The sequence below is a fragment of the Pavona decussata genome, unplaced genomic scaffold (assembly GCF_977016875.1).
Source record: "Pavona decussata unplaced genomic scaffold, jaPavDecu1.1 SCAFFOLD_48, whole genome shotgun sequence".
NCBI lineage: Eukaryota > Metazoa > Cnidaria > Anthozoa > Scleractinia > Agariciidae > Pavona > Pavona decussata.
Genome location: NW_028145470.1, coordinates 3,117,836 through 3,137,886, shown reverse-complemented (window position 1 = coordinate 3,137,886; position 20,051 = coordinate 3,117,836). Strand labels below are relative to the sequence as shown.

The 20,051-nt window shown below is 39.2% G+C and overlaps 1 protein-coding gene across 3 annotated transcripts; it reads left to right on the top strand.

Moving 5' to 3' along the window:
* Positions 1–834: 834 nt before the first annotated feature.
* LOC146481798 (threonine synthase-like 2) lies at positions 835–18,413 on the top strand. 3 transcript variants are annotated; one of them, XM_085107899.1, is made up of 8 exons: positions 835–990; positions 6,142–6,286; positions 7,182–7,406; positions 9,422–9,985; positions 11,221–11,369; positions 12,694–12,819; positions 13,851–13,984; positions 17,812–18,413. In XM_085107899.1, the coding sequence occupies exons 3-8, from the start codon at positions 7,184–7,186 to the stop codon at positions 18,035–18,037; spliced, it is 1,422 nt and encodes a 473-aa protein (XP_084964025.1). In that variant the 5' UTR covers positions 835–990; positions 6,142–6,286; positions 7,182–7,183; the 3' UTR covers positions 18,038–18,413. The 3 variants fall into 3 exon arrangements, with proteins under 3 accessions (XP_084964025.1, XP_084964024.1, XP_084964027.1); XM_085107898.1 differs by lacking the exon at positions 835–990 and having other exon boundaries at positions 6,069–6,286; XM_085107901.1 differs by lacking the exons at positions 835–990; positions 17,812–18,413 and adding an exon at positions 14,657–15,051 and having other exon boundaries at positions 6,069–6,286.
* Positions 18,414–20,051: the final 1,638 nt, after the last annotated feature.

Here is a 20,051-nt window from a genome sequence, read left to right as displayed (position 1 = left end):
GAACAACTCATGACCTGCTCTAGTGCATTTTGGAAACGAAAACACGAGAACTTGAAAACAGTTAATCTAACTTTTTTCAAGTTGCAGTCCATTCTAACCCAGTCCAGCTGTGGCCAGAGACACTCATCGATATTCTTAGTACACTGGGGTGACAATCTACAACAAACATGAGCAATACTTTTAGGTTCCGTTGATTAAAAAAAAATAAATAAATAAATGAATGAATAAATAAATAAATAAATAAATAAATAAAACGTTTTGGAATTTTTGATATGACACCAAATTTCCGTGATACTTCCCCAAACGTAAGTAGTAACGGTATAAATTCGAACATCATGCTTTTAGCATCAGTGATCAAATTAGGTTGGAGTGAAACAAATTATACTTATAACTAAGTATACTGTCAAGAAATCAGTTACTTATTATACCATAAGGGGATGGTATGAGAAAATAAACTCTCTTCACGAGAAAAGAGCAAGAAATCAGAGAGTCGAACAGGCTATTGGAAGAAAGCGTTCTATTTTGGACTCTATTTATAGTGAACTTCGACCGTATCATTGACTCGTGCCTGGTGTGTCTCGTGCAACCCTCGTGTCCAGCCATACTTAGATAAAACGTGATCACGATGCCTTACTCCCGGGGAATATTGCGGTTTCGAGTCATTCGGTGTTATTATATGAAACAGACTGCAAGGAACTGATTCATAATAAGTGAATCAGGCATATTCAGTTTCACATAGGATCACGTTATACAAAAAACAAAGTTAGTGAACGTATAAAAGCAGAGGCGGAAGAGATGCAAAAAAAATAAATAAATAAAAACGGTCCACCGGCGAAGTATCGAACCTTGAGCGGGATGAAAATTTTCATGGTGGCCGGGGATGGCGGGATGGAATGAATAATTGCGGCGGGATGCGGGATTGAAAAAGTCTATGTTGGAACCTCAACCTTGGTCTCCTGTATTCAAGGCAGACGTGATAACTGTTACACCGTAGGTGAACCCTCACTTGAACTTTACGTTATTTTGGTACTTTCCATCCTACGTACGCTATTAACCAAGCCTATAGCGTCTGTAAATTCGGTTGCGATATTTTGTGATTTCTCAACTCGGTATTGCGGTTTTTGCCGTTTTGTTTTCGCAATATTGTGGTTTTGTGCACCCACAATGCAATGCCCACACTGTTTCGTTCCGATCAATGACGAGATTGTTTAAAAGATTTACATCAGACTTCGGATGTAAAGATTGTCATCATTATATAAAGCATACATTACATGCGTTTATCTAGCCGAACGCGAGACGTCAGACACGAGCTTGGAGCGCGAGGAGAGAGGGGGAAATTAGTTCTTTTTCTTTCTTTTTCGCCTCGCGCTCCGCGCTAGTGTCTCACGCTTCGCGCTTCGCGCGTGGCTAAGTAAACTCCTGTTTTGCACGCGAGTGTCGTCTTTAGCTGCCATGTCGCTTACCACAGAAACGTACTACTAAATTAAAAATGCTGGGAGAACTAGAAAAGTGACGGAGACAGTGGAGGCCTACGACTTGTGTCGCCAGAAGAACTACTAGTTCTCTAATTTGGGCAAATTTGTTATTTATATATGACATATATTGCAGTTATTCTAGCCATTTTGTTTATTTTTCGCCACCTCCGCCATTGGAACCAGTCTGCCGTCTATATTTCATAGTTCTCTAAAAGCTGCAGCCTAAACAAGGTTCCGCAACAGAAACACAGGAAATACTTTCTATTTTTGTGGTTTTTTCAAAAATATATGCTGTTGTTATGTAAAAATGTAACTATGGTAATGCTAAAAAAAGTATAGCTAGATTAAGTATGACCTCAGCGATAATAATTTCCTTATTTTTTTTACATGTTTACACGTAGCTTCCTCCAGCGCCATGGACCGCGCGCGCGTGGAAGGCTATATGCTGCGCAATGCGCGTATTCTCTTGCATTGAATGAATTAGCTGCCGTTGTAAATTAGTCTTAAGCCCTGGTCAAACGGTGCATGATAGCTGATAATAGATAAAACTCGCTCGCTCGTTTGTTCGCCAACTATACATCATGCACTATCATCGACCATCGTCAATTGTCACTCACTTTGAGCGCGTTCAAATTCTTCATGATGATGATACTTTTTTCCGTTTGGCCACGCGCGTGGTAGTTGATAATTGTTGATGATAGTCAAAACTATCATCAACTATCATCGACTATCATGTGCCATTTTACCAGGGCTTTAGATTCGAGTACGACCGGACGACTTTCATTTTTCAAAGCCGTCACGTCCCCAGAACTTTCGCTCTTTTCCGTTGTTTACTAGCAGATAGCGAACTCCTAGAAACAGGATTGGTGTGACAAGCGATTATCTACTAAAGCTGGATTATAGAAAACTGACTCGTCGATCTATTTAACAATTAGATTATGAGCTCGAGATTTCTATCGCGTGATAGTTGATGAGGGCGAAGCCCGAATCAACTATCACGCATAGAAATCGAGAGCGAATAATCTAATTGTTTTAGTATAAATCTACTACACCTTTTGCTGTTCATTATGAGAAAATACGCATCCATTTGCGTAAAATGGCGACCAATTGCGCGAAGATACATTCATTAGCGCCAAACGACGAACATTTGCGCTTAACTCAGATTCAATAACGATTTTTGCATTTTAATCAACATTCAAAAACACTTTTGGGCATTCTTATGCGTCATTCGACATACAAAAGAGAAAAATATACTTTTATTTGCGCTAATATTCAAGTCATTAACACCATCTTGAAAGTCAATAGAGGTAATAGACAAACATTAACGTGCATAAATCATTTATTAACATTTTTATCACACTGTTTGAAATTCAATAGCATTCCTGGACGGCGTTAGTGTGGATAAGACAAATATTAATGCGCTTGTACAAACAATTGAGCGATCTTTAGATTCAATATACAAAAATCGATTTTCAATTGAATAGTACAATTTCAAAAAATTATTTTATTCTCAATTTTAGTTTACCCTTCAATAAGCTCTCTATTAAAACATCTTGGCAGATAGGTCTGCATGAAGCGTTACCATTGCGCACTTTTAGCTGCGGTCACAGTGTCGATGTTTCTGTGCAGAGCTTCAGCAGCAGTTGTTGTGTTCGAAACTCCCCCAGTGGGATTCCTCGTACTCTAAACCTCGTCTCTGTTATCCATACTTCTTTTAATTTCCGGACGTGAGATGTCAGCCTTGATTGCTACTTTCAGACAGCAAAAAGTCTGGTAAATTAGGTTTTGTTCAATTGAAAATCGATTTTTGTATATTGAATCTGAAGATCGCTCAATTGTTTGTACAAGCGCATTAATATTTGTCTTATCCACACTAACGCCGTCCAGGAATGCTATTGAATTTCAAACAGTGTGATAAAAATGTTAATAAATGATTTATGCACGTTAATGTTTGTCTATTACCTCTATTGACTTTCAAGATGGTGTTAATGACTTGAATATTAGCGCAAATAAAAGTATATTTTTCTCTTTTGTATGTCGAATGACGCATAAGAATGCCCAAAAGTGTTTTTGAATGTTGATTAAAATGCAAAAATCGTTATTGAATCTGAGTTAAGCGCAAATGTTCGTCGTTTGGCGCTAATGAATGTATCTTCGCGCAATTGGTCGCCATTTTACGCAAATGGATGCGTATTTTCTCATAATGAACAGCAAAAGGTGTAGTTGTTCAAAACTAAACCAGTAAATTATCTATTTCCTCATCGCAGACACTTCGAAAACGCGAAGAAGCGGCCGCCATTTAGTTGAAAATCGCTACTCACTATCTATCACAGAATAGACAGCGAGTAGCGTAGCCAATCAGAGAACGGCATTCGCGATAGAACACTAGTAGATTTATACTAAAATCAATTAGTATAAATCTACTAGTGTTCTATCACGAATGCCGTTCTCTGATTGGCTACGCTACTCGCTATCTATTCTGTGATAGATAGTGAGTAGCGGTTTTCAACAAAATGGCGGCCACTTCGTCGCGCTTTCGAAGTGTCTGCGATGAGGAAATAGATAATTTACATGTCTAGTTGTGAACGACTAGTAGATTTATACTAAAACAATTAGATTATTCGCTCTCGATTTCTATGCGTGATAGAAATCTCGAGCTCATAATCTAATTAAATATAGCGCACGTACGTACGAGCGCGTGCACACGCGCACGGAACATTAATTGCGGGCTTGCTTTGAGCTTACTGGACGACGTAAAAAAAACATTCGTCGTTTTCTCCTACACGAGAACGGTGATCTCACTAAGTTTAAGCTATGTACAAAGTATTTTAAAAATTAGGACTGACCATGATGTTTCAAATTTGAAGAACTTTTCTTTGTTCAACTTTGAACTCTGATGTGAATATTATCATGGAATCACTACAACCAGGCTATGGTTTTAGGTGTCAAATTCTGCCGGGAGGATGTGGAGATTCTCCAAATGCCCCATTATCTCATTTTTTTTATTGGAAACTTTGAGGCGTTTCTCTGTAACAATTACGCGATAATTCGTTGCTAGTAATAACTTTCTGAAAGTAATGCATCGGGGTGTCGGTCGATCGAGGCAAAAACTGAGGTCGCAAGCGCGCAGATCAGCGTCAGAAACTATAGCCCTCTTGCGTGAAAACAAGCATATAAGTTGCATGACCCCCTTTACTATCAGTTTCATTTTTGATGTACTAGATGTAATACTGTGCAAAATAAACGGTAAGATGATTCTGTTTGTTGACCTAATTATCGCAACTGAAAGTATACGATCCAGTACTTAATGTTTGAAGAGTTAAGTCCAAAAATGGAATTCAATTAACACACGCGCTCGCGTGGTTCGCACGCTTTACTATACAAAGAAAAAAGGTATTGCTCCCTCCTAGTCTAGCAGGGAAGGTGAATGGTTGAAAATTAAATTCATTATTTTGACATTTCAATCCTAGCAGTGTGCAGGATATTTTGTCCCATGAACCTAGTTTAGTGGCCTTAGCTCCCACGAGTCTCCTGTAGCTCAGTGGTAGAGCATCCAAACTAGCAATCGGAAGGTCTTAGGTTCGACTCCTGATAGGAGCCGAGTATGCCTGTGTCACTCACTGAATAATACATCATACTCATAAGTACATTACTGTTAAATACATGGCATTTTATACCCACCCGAGAAACGAATAATTTATTGTGCGCCACTCAAGCTACAAGTTTGTAACGCCTTCTTTCACTCTCTCTTCAAATCAACAAGAACAACAGAGTACAGTCGTGTTAATATTTTTCCAATTTTTATTCCATTTCAATCACTGTAATGTTAATCAAACATTGTTATTTTTCTTTTTACTGGACATTTTAATTTCTCAGTTTTAACTGAGTCAGAGCAAAGAACGCAGCAGAGGAAACTATAATCTAACTATTGGCCATTTTTCTCAATTTTCCGTTTTTGTCTTTTTAATTTTGTGTACTAAGAAACCTGATTTATCAAAAAGTATTTGAAATATCCAAATCAAATTTTGACAGTGCTTTAAGGTTTATAAAAGCTATGCAATGACCTACTTTCATTAATTAATGACCAAACCTTCAAGGTAAACTTCATGTTTTCTAGTGACTTTTCCAAGGTAAATTTTTCCAGTTTCTTTTGTCGACATTCATAAATTTTGATAGGGAGATTATGTTCTCTTCAAAGTTGCTCATTGCATAGCCATAGGTAAGGTTATATCTGGTCCCAAATCTTAGCTTTTTATCAATATTTCCTTTGGAGAAATTAGGTTCGGCGTGGACCTTGTTTTGGAGAGGTTAAAAGTGGGTTGGGTTCAATTTATGGGGGTGGCACCTTAGGAATTTTAGGGATTCACACCAACTTTTAAAACTAGTAACTTAAAAGAATATTGCAACTTGTGTTGTAACCCAAGTTTCGCTACTGCTTGCAAAAGTTTCCAAATAAATGTTTACAAATGACCATTTTCAGACTATTGAGAGCAACCCTACGAAGCATGAGTCCGACCCTGACCCCCACCCCCTCCACCCAACGCCTTTTTTGTTTAAATTCGTACCCAGGGTATTCTCTGCATAATAATTTAAAATGGCGGCTGAAGTACATGTATATGGTTAAGTGTTTAACGAAGTATATACCATTTTTATCTTCCAATTACAGCCATTTTAAATACAGATCCTTGAAGTGCGGTCTTTGTAGAACAATATACCATCTTACGTGGCGATAAAACATTCTGGCGTTTTTCTAGAGGTACAGTTGTACGTGTATTAAAAGAAGATTTGCGGTTGTTTTCTTCAGAAAAGAGGTGAGTTTAGAGTTTGATGCTTGACTTCCCCCCGTATGATTTCTTTAACGTTTACACCAGTGATCTTGTCCAAACTTGGTTTCTTATAAACAACACTAAACAAAAAGGGTCGCTTCATACTAGGCTTATAACGCAACTTTACCTTCATCTCTGTTGTCATGCGCTGCGTATTTAACAAATCGACGGCAGTTTTCTATGGTCTATACTCTTATAGACCATAAAATGACGTCATTAAATGTTCAAAACTCAAGTGGAACTACGAGCCGCAGGCGAGTGGTTTCACTGCCAAGTTTTGGACATTTTATGGCGTCATTTTATGGTCTATAAGAGTAAAGACCATAGAAAACTGCCGTCGATTTGTTTTTTACAATAACATGGAAAAAGTGCGAGCGGAATTGGCTTTTTTTTTCGTTGTGAAAGTGCGCGCGTTACATCTGACGTCATTTTTATTGTCTGTACTCTTATAGACAATAGCTACGAGCCAATCAGCGCGCGGGAATTTGGACAGTTATTGTAAAATGCAGTATAGAAACAGCATCGCAGAAAAGTACTGCTCAATATAGCTTTTATTTGAATGGTCACACTTAGGATTTCATAAACTGAGACTCAAAAGTTACTGAAATCACCTTGTACAGCATCATAAACAGCACCACAGGAAAGTACTGCTCAGTAGCTTTCATTTGAATGGCCACACTTTAGGATTAAATCCACAGACTCAAAAGTTAGAATCACCTTGTACAGCATAATAAACAGCATCAAAGCAAAGTACTGCTCAGTAGCTTTCATTTGGCTCTGTGTTGTAACTTACTGTTGTAACAGTTACTAAAAAGGTGCTCCTCTTTTCAGTCAATCTGAATTTAGCAATTTATTTATTTTTGTTAATTAATTACCATAGAAATGAAGTACAGAAGCACAAGAGGGAAGGCAACGTCTTCGTCATTTGAAGACGTGCTCTTTAAGGGTTACGCAAGTGATGGGGGATTGTTTATGCCAGAACAAATTCCAGTTGTGAGTAAAAGCACCCTGGAGAAATGGAAAGGACTATCATATTTGGACCTTACCAAGAATGTGATGTCACTGTTTATTCCTCCAGAGGAAATCAATCCTGAAGAATTGAATGGTAAGAGTCTACTCACTTGCATTTTGTTTTTAGGATGAGCAGCAGTTGCCTAGACATGGCCATCAATCACCATTGTCTTAAAAATGTCATCGTGATCATCATCACCACCACAACTACCACCACCATCGTTATCAGCCCCAGGGGTAACTTCCGGGAAAGGGGGGGGGGGGAGACTCTCATATGAAAGGGGCGGGGGTGCTCGTCGTCTCACTTAGGGGTGTAAATTGTGGAATTTGGTCTCGCTTAGGGTGTTCTGGTAAAAAAGCCATTATATTTAGCTGTGAAGGTCTCTTTTAGGGTTGCACGCGAAAAAATGGTCTCTTTTATGGGGTCAAAAAAGTTTGGGCCATGCCCAGATTGGTCTCCTTTAGGGGTTTAATTCAAAATTTCCGATGAGCATCCCCACCCCTTTCATATGAGAGTCCCCCCCCCCCCCCCCAAGGGGGAACTTAGGTGTATAAGAGGCAGTTAGATCCAAATGCTAGAACTGGACCCAGAAAAGTCCAACAGTCCAAAACGTAACATGAAAAAATACCTTCTCCTTCCCATAAAACCCTAAAAAAAAACCCTACCAGAAACCTTTCTCAAACCCCAAACGGCAGTTCCAGAAAATATCCATACTTCCATTATGGAAGGTTTTTTGTTTTACATCCCCCTCCCCCTAGGAAATTCCAGTTTAGCTTCATACTTTGCTTCTAAAATTTTTGCTTTTAACACCCCCTCCCCCGAGGAATTTTCAATGATCTTCCTTGGGGTGGATATGGACTTTTTCTGGAACTGCACAATTTTCACCATCTGCTAATACAAACCCAAAGAAGGTCTTGAGACGCACCTCCCCAACTGTCACCGATAAATCTAAGACCCCACTCCCAGGGTCACCAGAAGTGGCATATCCAAGTGCTCAGGGCACCAGAGTTGGGAAATCAAGAATTTGAAGATTTTAAACTCTCACTCTGATCTCCAGGTGGAGTTGTTTCATGGTAGACCCAAGTTCAACTCCTAACCATGCTTGTAAAATAACTGACTGGTCTACTTCCTACCCGCTGGGATTCTTAATTAATTTTGTTATAGTTGTTTCATTCACAAGTTTTGTTTCTGATGATGTTTGTTTCATTGCCCCTGAAAGTCCTCTCACTCTGAGAGGATATTAAGTTATGGTAATTATCCCCATTGTCATCATTATCATCATCATCATCATCACCAACAACACTATCTGCCCACCAACCACCATCACCATGATCCTGGGAGTGGAGGGAGGGGCCGCACTCAAGAAAGTTTTATTCTCACTGGGAGGCTCTACCCCAATGTCCCTTTCATATACCATTTCTGACAGGAAAGGTAACCCTTTCATATAACTTCCATAGGAAATCGTACCGCTTTCACGTACATACAGTAGAAACACTCTATCTTTTTTTGCTAGGTCTGTTTTAGATATTTTGAAAGGCCCTAAATGAACTAATGCCTAAAAAACAGTTTTCCCTATCCTTTCTATACTTCGGCTTGTGAAATCCCTACCCTTTTATGTACCTCCAGCCTGAAAAAGGTGCCCCTTTGGGGGGGAGGGTGGGCCTCCCTGTATAGTCCATTATGGGGAGTACCCCCTCCCCACCCCCGAGACACCATGATCACTGCCATTACTAAAAGTACCACCACCACCTCCACTTAGTGCATGAATCAGCAACATTTCGTGTCTGTGAAAATGATACATCCCTACTATATTAATGTAATTAAACTTATGGGACCAGTCTTTTAAACAGTCTAACCAGGAGCCCGCTCCTGGTCTAACTTAGTTTAAGACAATCAGTGGGGCCTCCAAATCTGTTTATAAGTACTTTATTTTAAGTTGATAGATAGTTTTCTAGTCTGGGATGCAAGCCTTCTTGCTACCATCAGCAGCAGACAGTGTTTAGATATGATTGGTGGCAAAATTGAAAACGGTTTAGAACATGGTTTCGTAAAACACATCTAAACTTTCTTTTAATATGTATATAACTGACCCATGTTGTTTTTGGCAGATCTTATTAACAAAGCGTTTGCAGAATTCAGACATAAGGACATTGCTCCCCTGACAAAGGTCAGCAATTTTCATGTCTTGGAACTATTTCATGGTAAAACCCTGGCATTCAAGGACTATGCGCTTGCAAGTGTTGGCATGTTCATGGATTATTTTTTGAACAAGAAAAAGAAGAATACAATCGTCGTTGTTGGAACATCTGGTGACACAGGCAGTGCGGCCATTGAAAGTGTCCGCAGATCAGAATGGGTGGACATCATTGTGCTATTTCCCAAAGGACGCTGCAACCAAGTGCAAGAATTACAAATGACCACAGTAATGGATAAGAATGTCCATGTAGTCAGTACCGAAGGAACTTCAGATGATTTGGATGTGCCGATCAAAAGCTGTTTCACTGATCATGTTTATGCAGAAGCCAATGATCTGTGTTCAATTAACTCCATCAACTGGGCACGCATAATGGCACAACTGGTGCATTTTTTCTATGCTTATTTTCAAACTTGCAAGGAGGTTGGTGAAACTGTGAAGTTCGTGTTACCATCAGGAGCACTAGGACATTGCACAGGTAAATGTGAACTACAGCTGTATTTTATTAAATTTGCACTGACTTCTTGTCTCAGTAGACTGTTCACAGTCCCCCTATTTTTCCGTGGGATTGTCGAGACTGGTACGCTTCGATGGAGCTGTCGCCATCTTGGTTTGTAAAAGCGAGCGCAATCTGGGGAAAGTACATCTGAACTACTGAGGGGAGCGGGAGTGGGGAGGTGGCGGAAAAAACTTTTCTATTTTTTCGCTCCCCTCCCCCACTTATCTAACCCCCACTCTGCTTCCCCCGGTAGTTCAGACACTCTTCTCAGATCACACCCACTTTTACAAACCAAGATGGCGATAGCTCCATCGAGCGTACCAGTCTCGACAATCCCACAGAAAAATAGGGGGACTGTGAACAGTCTATTGTCTCAGTGTCCTTATTTATCTTTGACCACAGTCAAACACTAAAAATAACAAAAGTTCGTTAAAAGTGAGGTTTCACTTTGAGAGCTCAAAGCTGAGAAGTCTTTTCATGAGTCTGTGAGTTTGCTAAAATCATTTTAATTATAATTTTTTTTAGTAAAAACATTTTATCAATCAGCAATCACATAGAAACCCCATAATTGAAGGGGTGAGTGGAAAAAAGCCTTAAGTGACATCTGATCTTATGTCAAATTCTCCTTTGCTCATACAAGGAAGAACAAGGCAATTTACTAGGAGAATTAAGCACTCAATCAGATGTCACTTAAGGCTTTTTTCCACGCACCCCTTCAATTGTACAACTGTAACTTTACATTTGATGTAAGCAGTAAGAATCTTTAGCAGCTGCTTTTTAGCTTGATCATATTGTACGTAATCAGTGTAAAATTTGTAAAATTGTATTTGATGTATAGTAATGTTTTGTCAATAAAAATAAGAAAAAGTGTTCACTAAAAGACATAGCGTTATTTCTGTAAGTAGTGTGGACATTGTAAGTACTTTTAGTTTTGTAAGTATAGTAAGTATTGTTAACAATGTAGATATAGTTATTGTGGTTAGTACTCTGTGTATTGTAAGTAATGTTAGTGGTGCTCAGTACTATTGTAAATTTCGTGCTAAAAAAACCATTTCAAGTTTTTTAAAGTGAAGCATGTGAAGACTGATTAGCAAGTGCTGTGTCTCAGTCTGTGCATGTTTGCTGTTTGAATATGTGACATACTTAACTGAATGTATGCACAGTAGCAAAAGTAGGTGGTAAATATTATTTTTATCTGTTGCTTTTCTCTACAGCTGGTGCAGTGGTGCATAAAATGGGTCTTCCAGTGGAGCTGGTTTGTGCCGTCAACGAGAATGACATTTTTCATCGTGCTTTGTCGACTGGGGACTTCACACTTTCAGAAAATGTTGTGCCGACCTGGTCAACTGCTATGGACATTCAGGTAATGGCTTATACATTAATCACTAACCATTCCAGGGGCCCGTTTCTCAAAAGTCCCTGTAACTTACCGGGCCCGATAAGTGTCAGGCCAGGTAAGTTACCGAGACTTTCAAGAAACGGGCCCCTGGCCCCAAGGTGGCAATCATCTAATTTCTCCTTTTATCAACCATAAAGGTTATAAGAATAAAGAAAATTATCACCAAGGATAACACGTCTGGTGTTTATACAACTTCTTCTAGCTAAGAACTAAAGAAATATACAGAGGATGGTGAGGAGAGAATGCATATGAGGCTTAAAGGGTTAACAATGTTTATTTAAAAGTTATTTACATATACATTGTATCAGTTTACTTCATTGCTGACCAAGACTGTATGAATATATAATTCACTAGTGAGTCTGTTTGACTCATGATCCAGTGTCGACCAGTTTTGAGTAGTGTTAAGGTGGCTTACTACAGTTTTTTCCGAGACTTAGTAGCGCACGCTATGATAGCCTGCCACACGTCAGTATTTGTCGTGCGTGCAAAAATGATGCAAGTAACCTCAAGAAGTAACAAAAACCACTTCAGCACTTGAAAGGCGTCAAATCTCTTTGGTATATGTAGCGATAGTTTCAAAACTCCGTTCAAACATGTAATCAAGCCTAAAGCCAAAAAAATATGGCCTGAAAGTTTGATAAACATTCGGTAAAAAAGCTCTAATTTACTGTACCTTTCTCGCACGCGATACATGGCGTTACATGAGCGCGCGCTTAAATAAAGGGCATGCGCAATTCAATTCTCGTCCGAGGTTGTAAAAACCTGTCTTTGATCGAGGATTGCTCGAAAACTTACCGTACAACTTATGATGAAATTTTCACGGTTGATTTGTTCGGGTGAATCACGTTTGGAGCCAAAATTTTTGAAAAATCTGTAAGACAGATTTTGAGCTATTTTTGATTTCACATTCTCTTAGTTTGCACAAAAACTGTCTTACAGATTTTTATTTTACTTTGCATGAATGTTAAATCAGACCCAATTTCTTATTCTTGAAATTTTCAGGTGGGGTAATACGGGTAGAATTTGAGAAAAACGTGACTTAACCTACTAGTGCCCAGTCTCTCATTGGGTACTCGGTCGCTCATTTTGGCTATTTGTTGACGTTTAATTGTTCAAATTTCACATAGAATCGTAAAAGACTTGAGCAAACAGTAAATAGTGAAAGGAAAAACAGCTTGGAACCTTTTTTAAAAGAGTTAAAAGTTGTGCCCTTATACTCCATTAAAACTGTAGTAAGCCACCTTAATTGAAATTCGTTTGTGACACGTACTTGTATTTCTTTGTGCAGGTTCCTTACAATCTTGAGCGTCTCATGCTTCTCTTCTCTGACATGAACTTTGCTCTTGTTGACACATTGATGAAGGAATTTGACCAGAAAGGCTCACTGAAGATACCTCAGGACTTGCAAATGAAGGTAGAATCCCCCTTCCTCACCCTCTTCCTCAGTGGAACCCCCCCCCCCCGCCCCTCCCTCCACCCTCTTCCTCCATTTCTCAATAAGTGGACACAGCTTGGGGCCACATTCAACTGTCTCTTTAAAGGAGATGTCTGCTGATGAGAGGTTAAAACTTAAGTCTGGTTTGTGTGTGGCTCCAGGGCCATGATTGAGTGTCCGCTTAGGAGAGGTGTCCACTTATGTGAGGTTAAAAATGTAGTGTTTGTATGTGGCTGGGACCATGACTGAGTGTCCACTTAGGAGAGGTGTCCACTTATGGGAGGTTAAAAATGTTGTGTTTGTATGTGGCTGGGACCATGACTGAGTGTCCACTTAGGAGAGGTGTCCACTTATGGGAGGTTGAAAATGTTGTGTTTATATGTGGCTGGGACCATGACTGAGTGTCCACTTAGGAGAGGTGTCCACTTATGGGAGGTTGAAAATGTTGTGTTTATATGTGGCTGGGACCATGACTGAGTGTCCACTTAGGAGAGGTGTCCACTTATGGGAGGTTGAAAATGTTGTGTTTATATGTGGCTGGGACCATGACTGAGTGTCCACTTAGGAGAGGTGTCCACTTATGTGAGGTTAAAAATGTAGTGTTTGTATGTGGCTGGGACCATGACTGAGTGTTCACTTAGGAGAGGTGTCCACTTATGGGAGGTTGAAAATGTTGTGTTTGTATGTGGCTGGGACTATGACTGAGTCTCCACTTAGGGGAGGTGTTCACTTTAATGTGAGAGGTTATACAGAGTTTGTATGGGGTTGGGAACATGACTGAGTGTCCACTTGGGAGGGGTTTCCACTTATAGGAGGTTGAAACTGTAGAGTTTGCATGTGGCTGGGAGGATGACTGATTCAGCACACCATGGAAAGGCAAATTTGCTCTGAAAGGAAACCTGTCTGGTCTATTAATTAAAACAAAAAAACAAATTTTCCTTCACCTTGTACCTGATTGATCTGGTAGAGTCACTATAGCTTGAATTAAACAAAATGTTCCGTTTTTGTAGATGCGTAAGGTCATTTCTTCTTCTTGTGTGTCATGTGATCAAACACTACAAACCATGAAGGAGTGTTGGGATGAGACCCAGTACCTTCTCTGTCCACACACGGCTGTTGGTGTCACAGTGGTCTGGAACCAAAGGTAAAAATCGAATTTGGTAGTTACCGTGTCGTTAGTGATTATCGTAAAGGTTCTTACAATGTTAGTTCCTGTTATTGCTCACTGGATGGTTTTACTACGGGGTTCGTACGGGTCCTGGAAATTCTAGAAAGTACTTGAGTTTTAGTCTAAGATTTTAGAGGACTGGAAAGTCCTTGAAAATGGTAGGATGTCCTGGAAAATCCTGGAAATCTGTAAACTCAAGATATAAAGTTTTCTTAAAAGACATTGAGGAGCATCCAGATGGGAATATCCAACAACTTAAAAATACTTCATGTGCATTATAGGTCCTGGAAAAAACTTTCTGAGGCCTGGAAAAGTGCTGGAAATTTGATTCTGAAAAAGGATATGAACCCTGTAAATTCACTTCCAGATATTTATGTCAAGAAATATAATAATGATAATGACGGAAAAGAAAAAACCAACACGGACACGCATGGTTTTGGAATAAAAAGTCTGGAGTGCATCTCTAACTTTTTGAATATTTAGGTGTTAATTTATTGTGAGCTCACAAACAGCTTTTTATTTAATTTAAATTCTTATATAAAGTCTAATAAAGAAATATAGTGTCTGCTACTGTTATAATGATGCTTATGTTTACAGGCTACAGTTTAAAATCAACCAATACTTTTATAATTTCCTCACGCATTTTAGATCGGAAAAAATGGAAAACAAAAAAAGAAAACAAAGAAAATTGGTAAAAGAAAGAAAGAAAAGGAAAGAATGTCAAGAGCAGAAAAAAAGGAAAGACAAAAACAAAAAAGGAAAGAGAAAAGTTAAGAAGAGCAAAAACCCTTGAAGCGGAAGCTGATCAAAGCAAAACAACTATCAGCACAACAAATTCTAAAAACAAAAGAGCTCAATAACACATTAAGAGAGATAGATAAAATGTGCACAAAACTGTAATTTTTCTTCATATTACATTTCAGAAATTACAGTATAAGTCAGTAAAATAAATCCAAACTTTTGTATTAACTAGAGCCAGTGTTTTATTATACTGTAATACCTTGTTCCTTAAGGAAATCTATATCTGCATTTGTTCTTTAACTTTCAAATTGAATTCTCGTATGGCATTTAAAGACCGAGCAAGTAATTAATAAGCTTGCCTATCTATAGCCTGCCAAGCCCTAAAAGAACTTAAGGCTTAATTTCCTAGCAATTAAATCTATCTTTAAAAAGAGGTGTAATTATAATTTTTAAGGAGATAGTTGTAATAAAACTGCTACTAATCCAATTTACTAAACGATGTAGACATTGATAGTCCATTTTCAAATTAATTTAAAAATTTGAGTTAAAATCTTTTGCTTATCCTTCGGTTATTGGGCTGGGTAGACTTTCGGTTATGTGGTTTGTTCATTTTGGCTGATGTCCGTGGGTTTTTTGTCTGACTATTTGGTTAGTTTCTCATTGTCCTAAGCGGTCTCGGCCCTATGTTCACTCCTCTTTCCGTCCGTCTGTCCCTTCCCATGTTTCCATAAGAGTCAGAAAGAAAAAATGTTAATAAGTAAGAATGTATACATAACAGCCCATTTTTGAATCAATTTAAACTGAGAAATTGGCTTCTTATGCTGATCTTTAGATTGTGGGGCTGGTTGGGCTTTCGGTCATGTGGTTTGGTCCTTTTGGTTGACATCCATGTGGTAATCGTTTATTTGGTTGATCTCACAATGGCCTTAATGCTGTTGGCCTTATGTTCACTCCTCCTTTTGTCTGTCTATCCTTCCCCATATATCTGTATAGATCAATTGTCTTCACTAGTGGCACATTTTTCTACAAACAAATTAGCTTTCTACATCGGCTTAATCTTAAAATTAATAATTATATTAAAGCATCAGATGTTTTCCCTTCATGGACCAATAATAAAGCTACAATGGTATAGAGAGAGACTTCATATTTCACCAGTTATCAGACACGCAAACAACCATTGAATGAGAAAAATAAATTAAGAAAACGATTAGAATTAAATTAAATATATACATAAACAGCCCATTTCCGAAATAATTTCAACCGTGCAATTGGCTTCTTATGCTGATCCGGCGTTCGCTTATGGGGCTGGGTTGGCATTCGGTCATGTTGTTTGTTCATTTTGGCTGGCATCCATGTGGTATTTGTCTGATTATTTAGCTAATCATTCAATAGCCTTAGTGGTTTCGGCCTTATGTTCACTCCTCTTTCCGTCTCTCTGTCCCTTCCTACATATCCGTATGGTTCGGTTATCTTCACTAGTGTTACTAGTGACACGGTTATCTACAAAACAAATTAGTTTTTCTCATCTTAATTTTTAAATTTAAAAGCTATATTAAAACATCAGAAGTTTCCCCTTCATGTTTTAATATTAAAGCTGCAATGCTATAGAGAGAGACTTCATATTTCTCCACTGATCTGGCACACAAAGAAGAAATGGAGAACGAGACTGGGAAGAGGTTTTATCATATCTCCCCAGTCTTACTCTCCATTTTCTCGCTCGCTTCAGCTTCCAAATCTACGCTTGTTCGGACAGGCCTGAACAAAAACCTGGTCCTCTAGCTTCCAAAATGAAAATAAGCCCTCCTGCCAGTAAATCGAATTTTTTACGTTTGTACAACCACGAAAGCAACAGCAACTGCAGTGAAAACACCACAGGATTTAACTTAGAAAACACAAAGCTTGCCACAAATCGGCACTGAAGTCGCTGAACATTAACAGAAATGTCGCAAAAAGCGAAGCGACAAGGTTGCGAGAAGCGCACGACGAACCGAAAAACGGTTTTTCGCTAAGTGGTATAATCTTTGGTAAAAGTCACGATAAGTTTTGCACTTGACTGGATAATAATCAAAATCAAATCTTTGAGTTTGTTGTTCTGGCCCCTGTTGTTCAAAGGCCGGATAACTTTATCCGCTGGATAAGGCACTATTCATGCTTGTCAGATAGTGACTTATCCACAGGATAAAGTTATCCGGCCTTTGAACAACTGGCCGCAGTTGTTCAAAGGCCGGATAACTTTATCCAGTGGATAAGTCACTCTCCGACAGTTTCAATCTGTGCAAAGATTTCAGTATTTCCTCTTGTACAAGCGAATATAAACACTCTAATCGCAGCTTAGTTTGGGAGTGTGCGAAAACCTTTGACAACATTTTACGTGAAGTATTTTTTAGACCCTGAAAAGCGCCTTATCCACCGGATAAAGTTATCCGGCCTTTGAACAACTGGGGCCTGGAGCCTGATCAGGTTCTCGTCTCTGCGCCGAGGGGTTTTTCTCCGGGTTCTCCGGTTTTCCTCCCTCCACAAAAGCCAACATTTCCAAATTCTACATGTTTGCAATCTAACGACGGAACCGCAAACTTGGTAAACTGACTAATTTTAATGTGATCTTTCTTGTGATGGACTCCAATTTCTGATTCAATGAAAATTTAAAAAATCGTCCCTAGTCTCCATTTGAACCCCGGGACGGGCAATAAAGCACGACGACGACAATTCCTTAACGAAAAGATTTTTAAGATTTTTTAACCTTTATTTCATCGAATTACTTGTTAGATTAGAGCTAAAAAAAAAGTGCTTTAAATAAGGTGTGACCTTTCTTTTTGTTCACTAAAGAAGCTGTTTAGTTGCTCAATAGGACATTTTCACTATGGCGTCATTTTACTACAACCACCAGAATCCTTCTGGTTTTTGTTTTCTCATGCTAATTAGAGTTATTGTTCTTTGCTGTCCACTGGGATTACAAAATTTGAATTTGAAAAGGAAAACGAAATGAATTCTGGTAGTTGTAGTAAAATGACGCCATCATGAAAATGGCCTATAGCCTGTAACTTTTCCACTGTCATTCTCAGGCATGCCGCTGACCTCAGAACGCCCACGGTATGCGTAGCTACTGCCAGTCCAGCCAAGTTCCCTGGGGCAGTGAAGGCTGCTGGGATAGAAATGCCGCTGCCTCCTCAGCTGGCTCAGCTTTTCACCAGTCCTACTCGGTATAAAGAAATGAAGAAAGGGGAAGACTGGGAGCAAATGCTACGAACTATGATAAATGAAATTTCTGGAAAGCAGTCTAGAAATTAAACGCTCACTCACAGGTGTACAACATAATAAACAGCACCACAGGAATGGTTACACTTTAGGATTTCATCCACAGACTCAAAATTTAGAATCACCTTGTACAGCATAATAAACAGCACCACAGGAAAGTACTGCTCAGTAGCTTTCATTTGAATGTTCACAAATGTTATCTACAGACTCCAAAGTAGAACCACAATTTCAAAAGGTAACATAAAATAAGCATCAAGATATTATATTTAACTGAAGGAGGGTGTTGATAAAAGATTTGTCATAAGAATATCATTGGTTGGTTATGGTATCTTTTAAAAGTCTTAAAAAGCGTTTACAATTGAGCGCTTATACGAAAATGTGTGGTTTTAGGTTTGAATGAACGCCCAGTTTTAAATAGCCTGCGTAGCAAGCGTTTCCGTGCTGTTTCCGTGCAAGGACCGCGCGAAAAATGGCGCGAAGGGTTTCCGTGCTTTTTCCGTTCCTCGCGCGGCCAAAACCGAGAATCTCGTTCCTCGGTCTTTCTTTGCTCCGAAACAGCACGGAAACGCTTGCTACGCAGGCTAAGTTTTAAAATATTTTGTCCTCTGTCCGGATTAAAATAAACTTAAACTTATTTTTATTTCTTTGTCATCTGTATCATTTCGTTTTGTTTGAATGGCTATACACTTTCGTTTCCGTGACAATACTTCAGCCCACAAGATATCAAGGCTTTCCATATAGCCAAAATGTTCGGTTCATCCGGTTGAAATGCGAATGGCATGCGCGGACCAAACGCGGAAATTTGGACCTTCAGATCAGAGTACAAGTACGAGATTGAGTACGAGTACGACTTTCAAATTTGAAATCAGTCATATCTCTAGAACTCTATCTCTTTCCGCGCTTGTTTACCAGCAGATAAGGAGACCCTAGAAACAAGATTGGTGCGACAAGAGGACATCTTAACCACGCAAACTAGAATTGAAAAGTCGTACTCGTACTCAATCTCGTAGTCGTAGTCAAATCGGAAAGTCGCCAATTTCTCGGAACAAACGGATGATCTTCGGAAGTACTCGGCTTTGTCCGTTCCAACGCAATTACCGTTCCATTTGCGACAGAATTTTCATTTCCATTTTGTTGTATTTGTTTATTTTGATCCACCAATGAGATTGCAAGTTTGGGACGACTGGGAAAAAGCCTTTCTATTTGACAAGGAAAGTTTCTGGAATTTGCAACCGCCGGAAAATTGAAATATGTCCAGAAATTGCACGCTAGTGAGATTCATGAAATGTATGATAGACATCACAAGGTGTCCCGTAACCTTAATTCTCACTATAAGACACATACTTCTGTCAAGCATGAATTCGTATGAAAGCGACGAAAAGGCCTGTTTTATGGATAAATGGAAAGTGCCCCAGGATATTCACTGTGCAACATTGTGCCCGCACCCCCTGGTGGGTTTCTCAGGTATAAACGTGACGGGGGGGTCCGACGGAGCCTAATAATTTGTACCCAAAAAAATACATGGACCTTATATTGTGCACCCAAAAAAATACAAGACTGGACATTTTAGACCCCCAAAAAAATACACGATTGGCTTGAATTGCGTAAGAACTATTAGCCTGGCGGAAATTCGAACCCCAAAAAATATGCGCAGATTTTTCAGACCCAAAAAAATACAGGAGGTTAAAATTTTAGACCCACAAAAATACGTCGGACCCCCCGTCACGTTTATACCCGAGTTACCCACATTGGCCCCACCCCCACCCCCCAGGGGTGGGGTTCTCCCATATATAAGCTATATAGGAACGTGACGCTATGAAGGGTATGGTTTTCAAGCTGTTTAGCCCCTATCAGCTACTCCTGACGGAACGTAAGCCAAACTACAAAAGATTGCGTAAAGTGCAAAGGAACGATCACCAGCATAAACCGATGAGAAAATAGATGTAAGGGTTACGATAAATGAGAGCAAATTAACAGACGCAACCACAATTACAAAGAGTTGCGTCAAGTGAAATCAAACGAACATACTCGTAAACTCAAGCAGAAG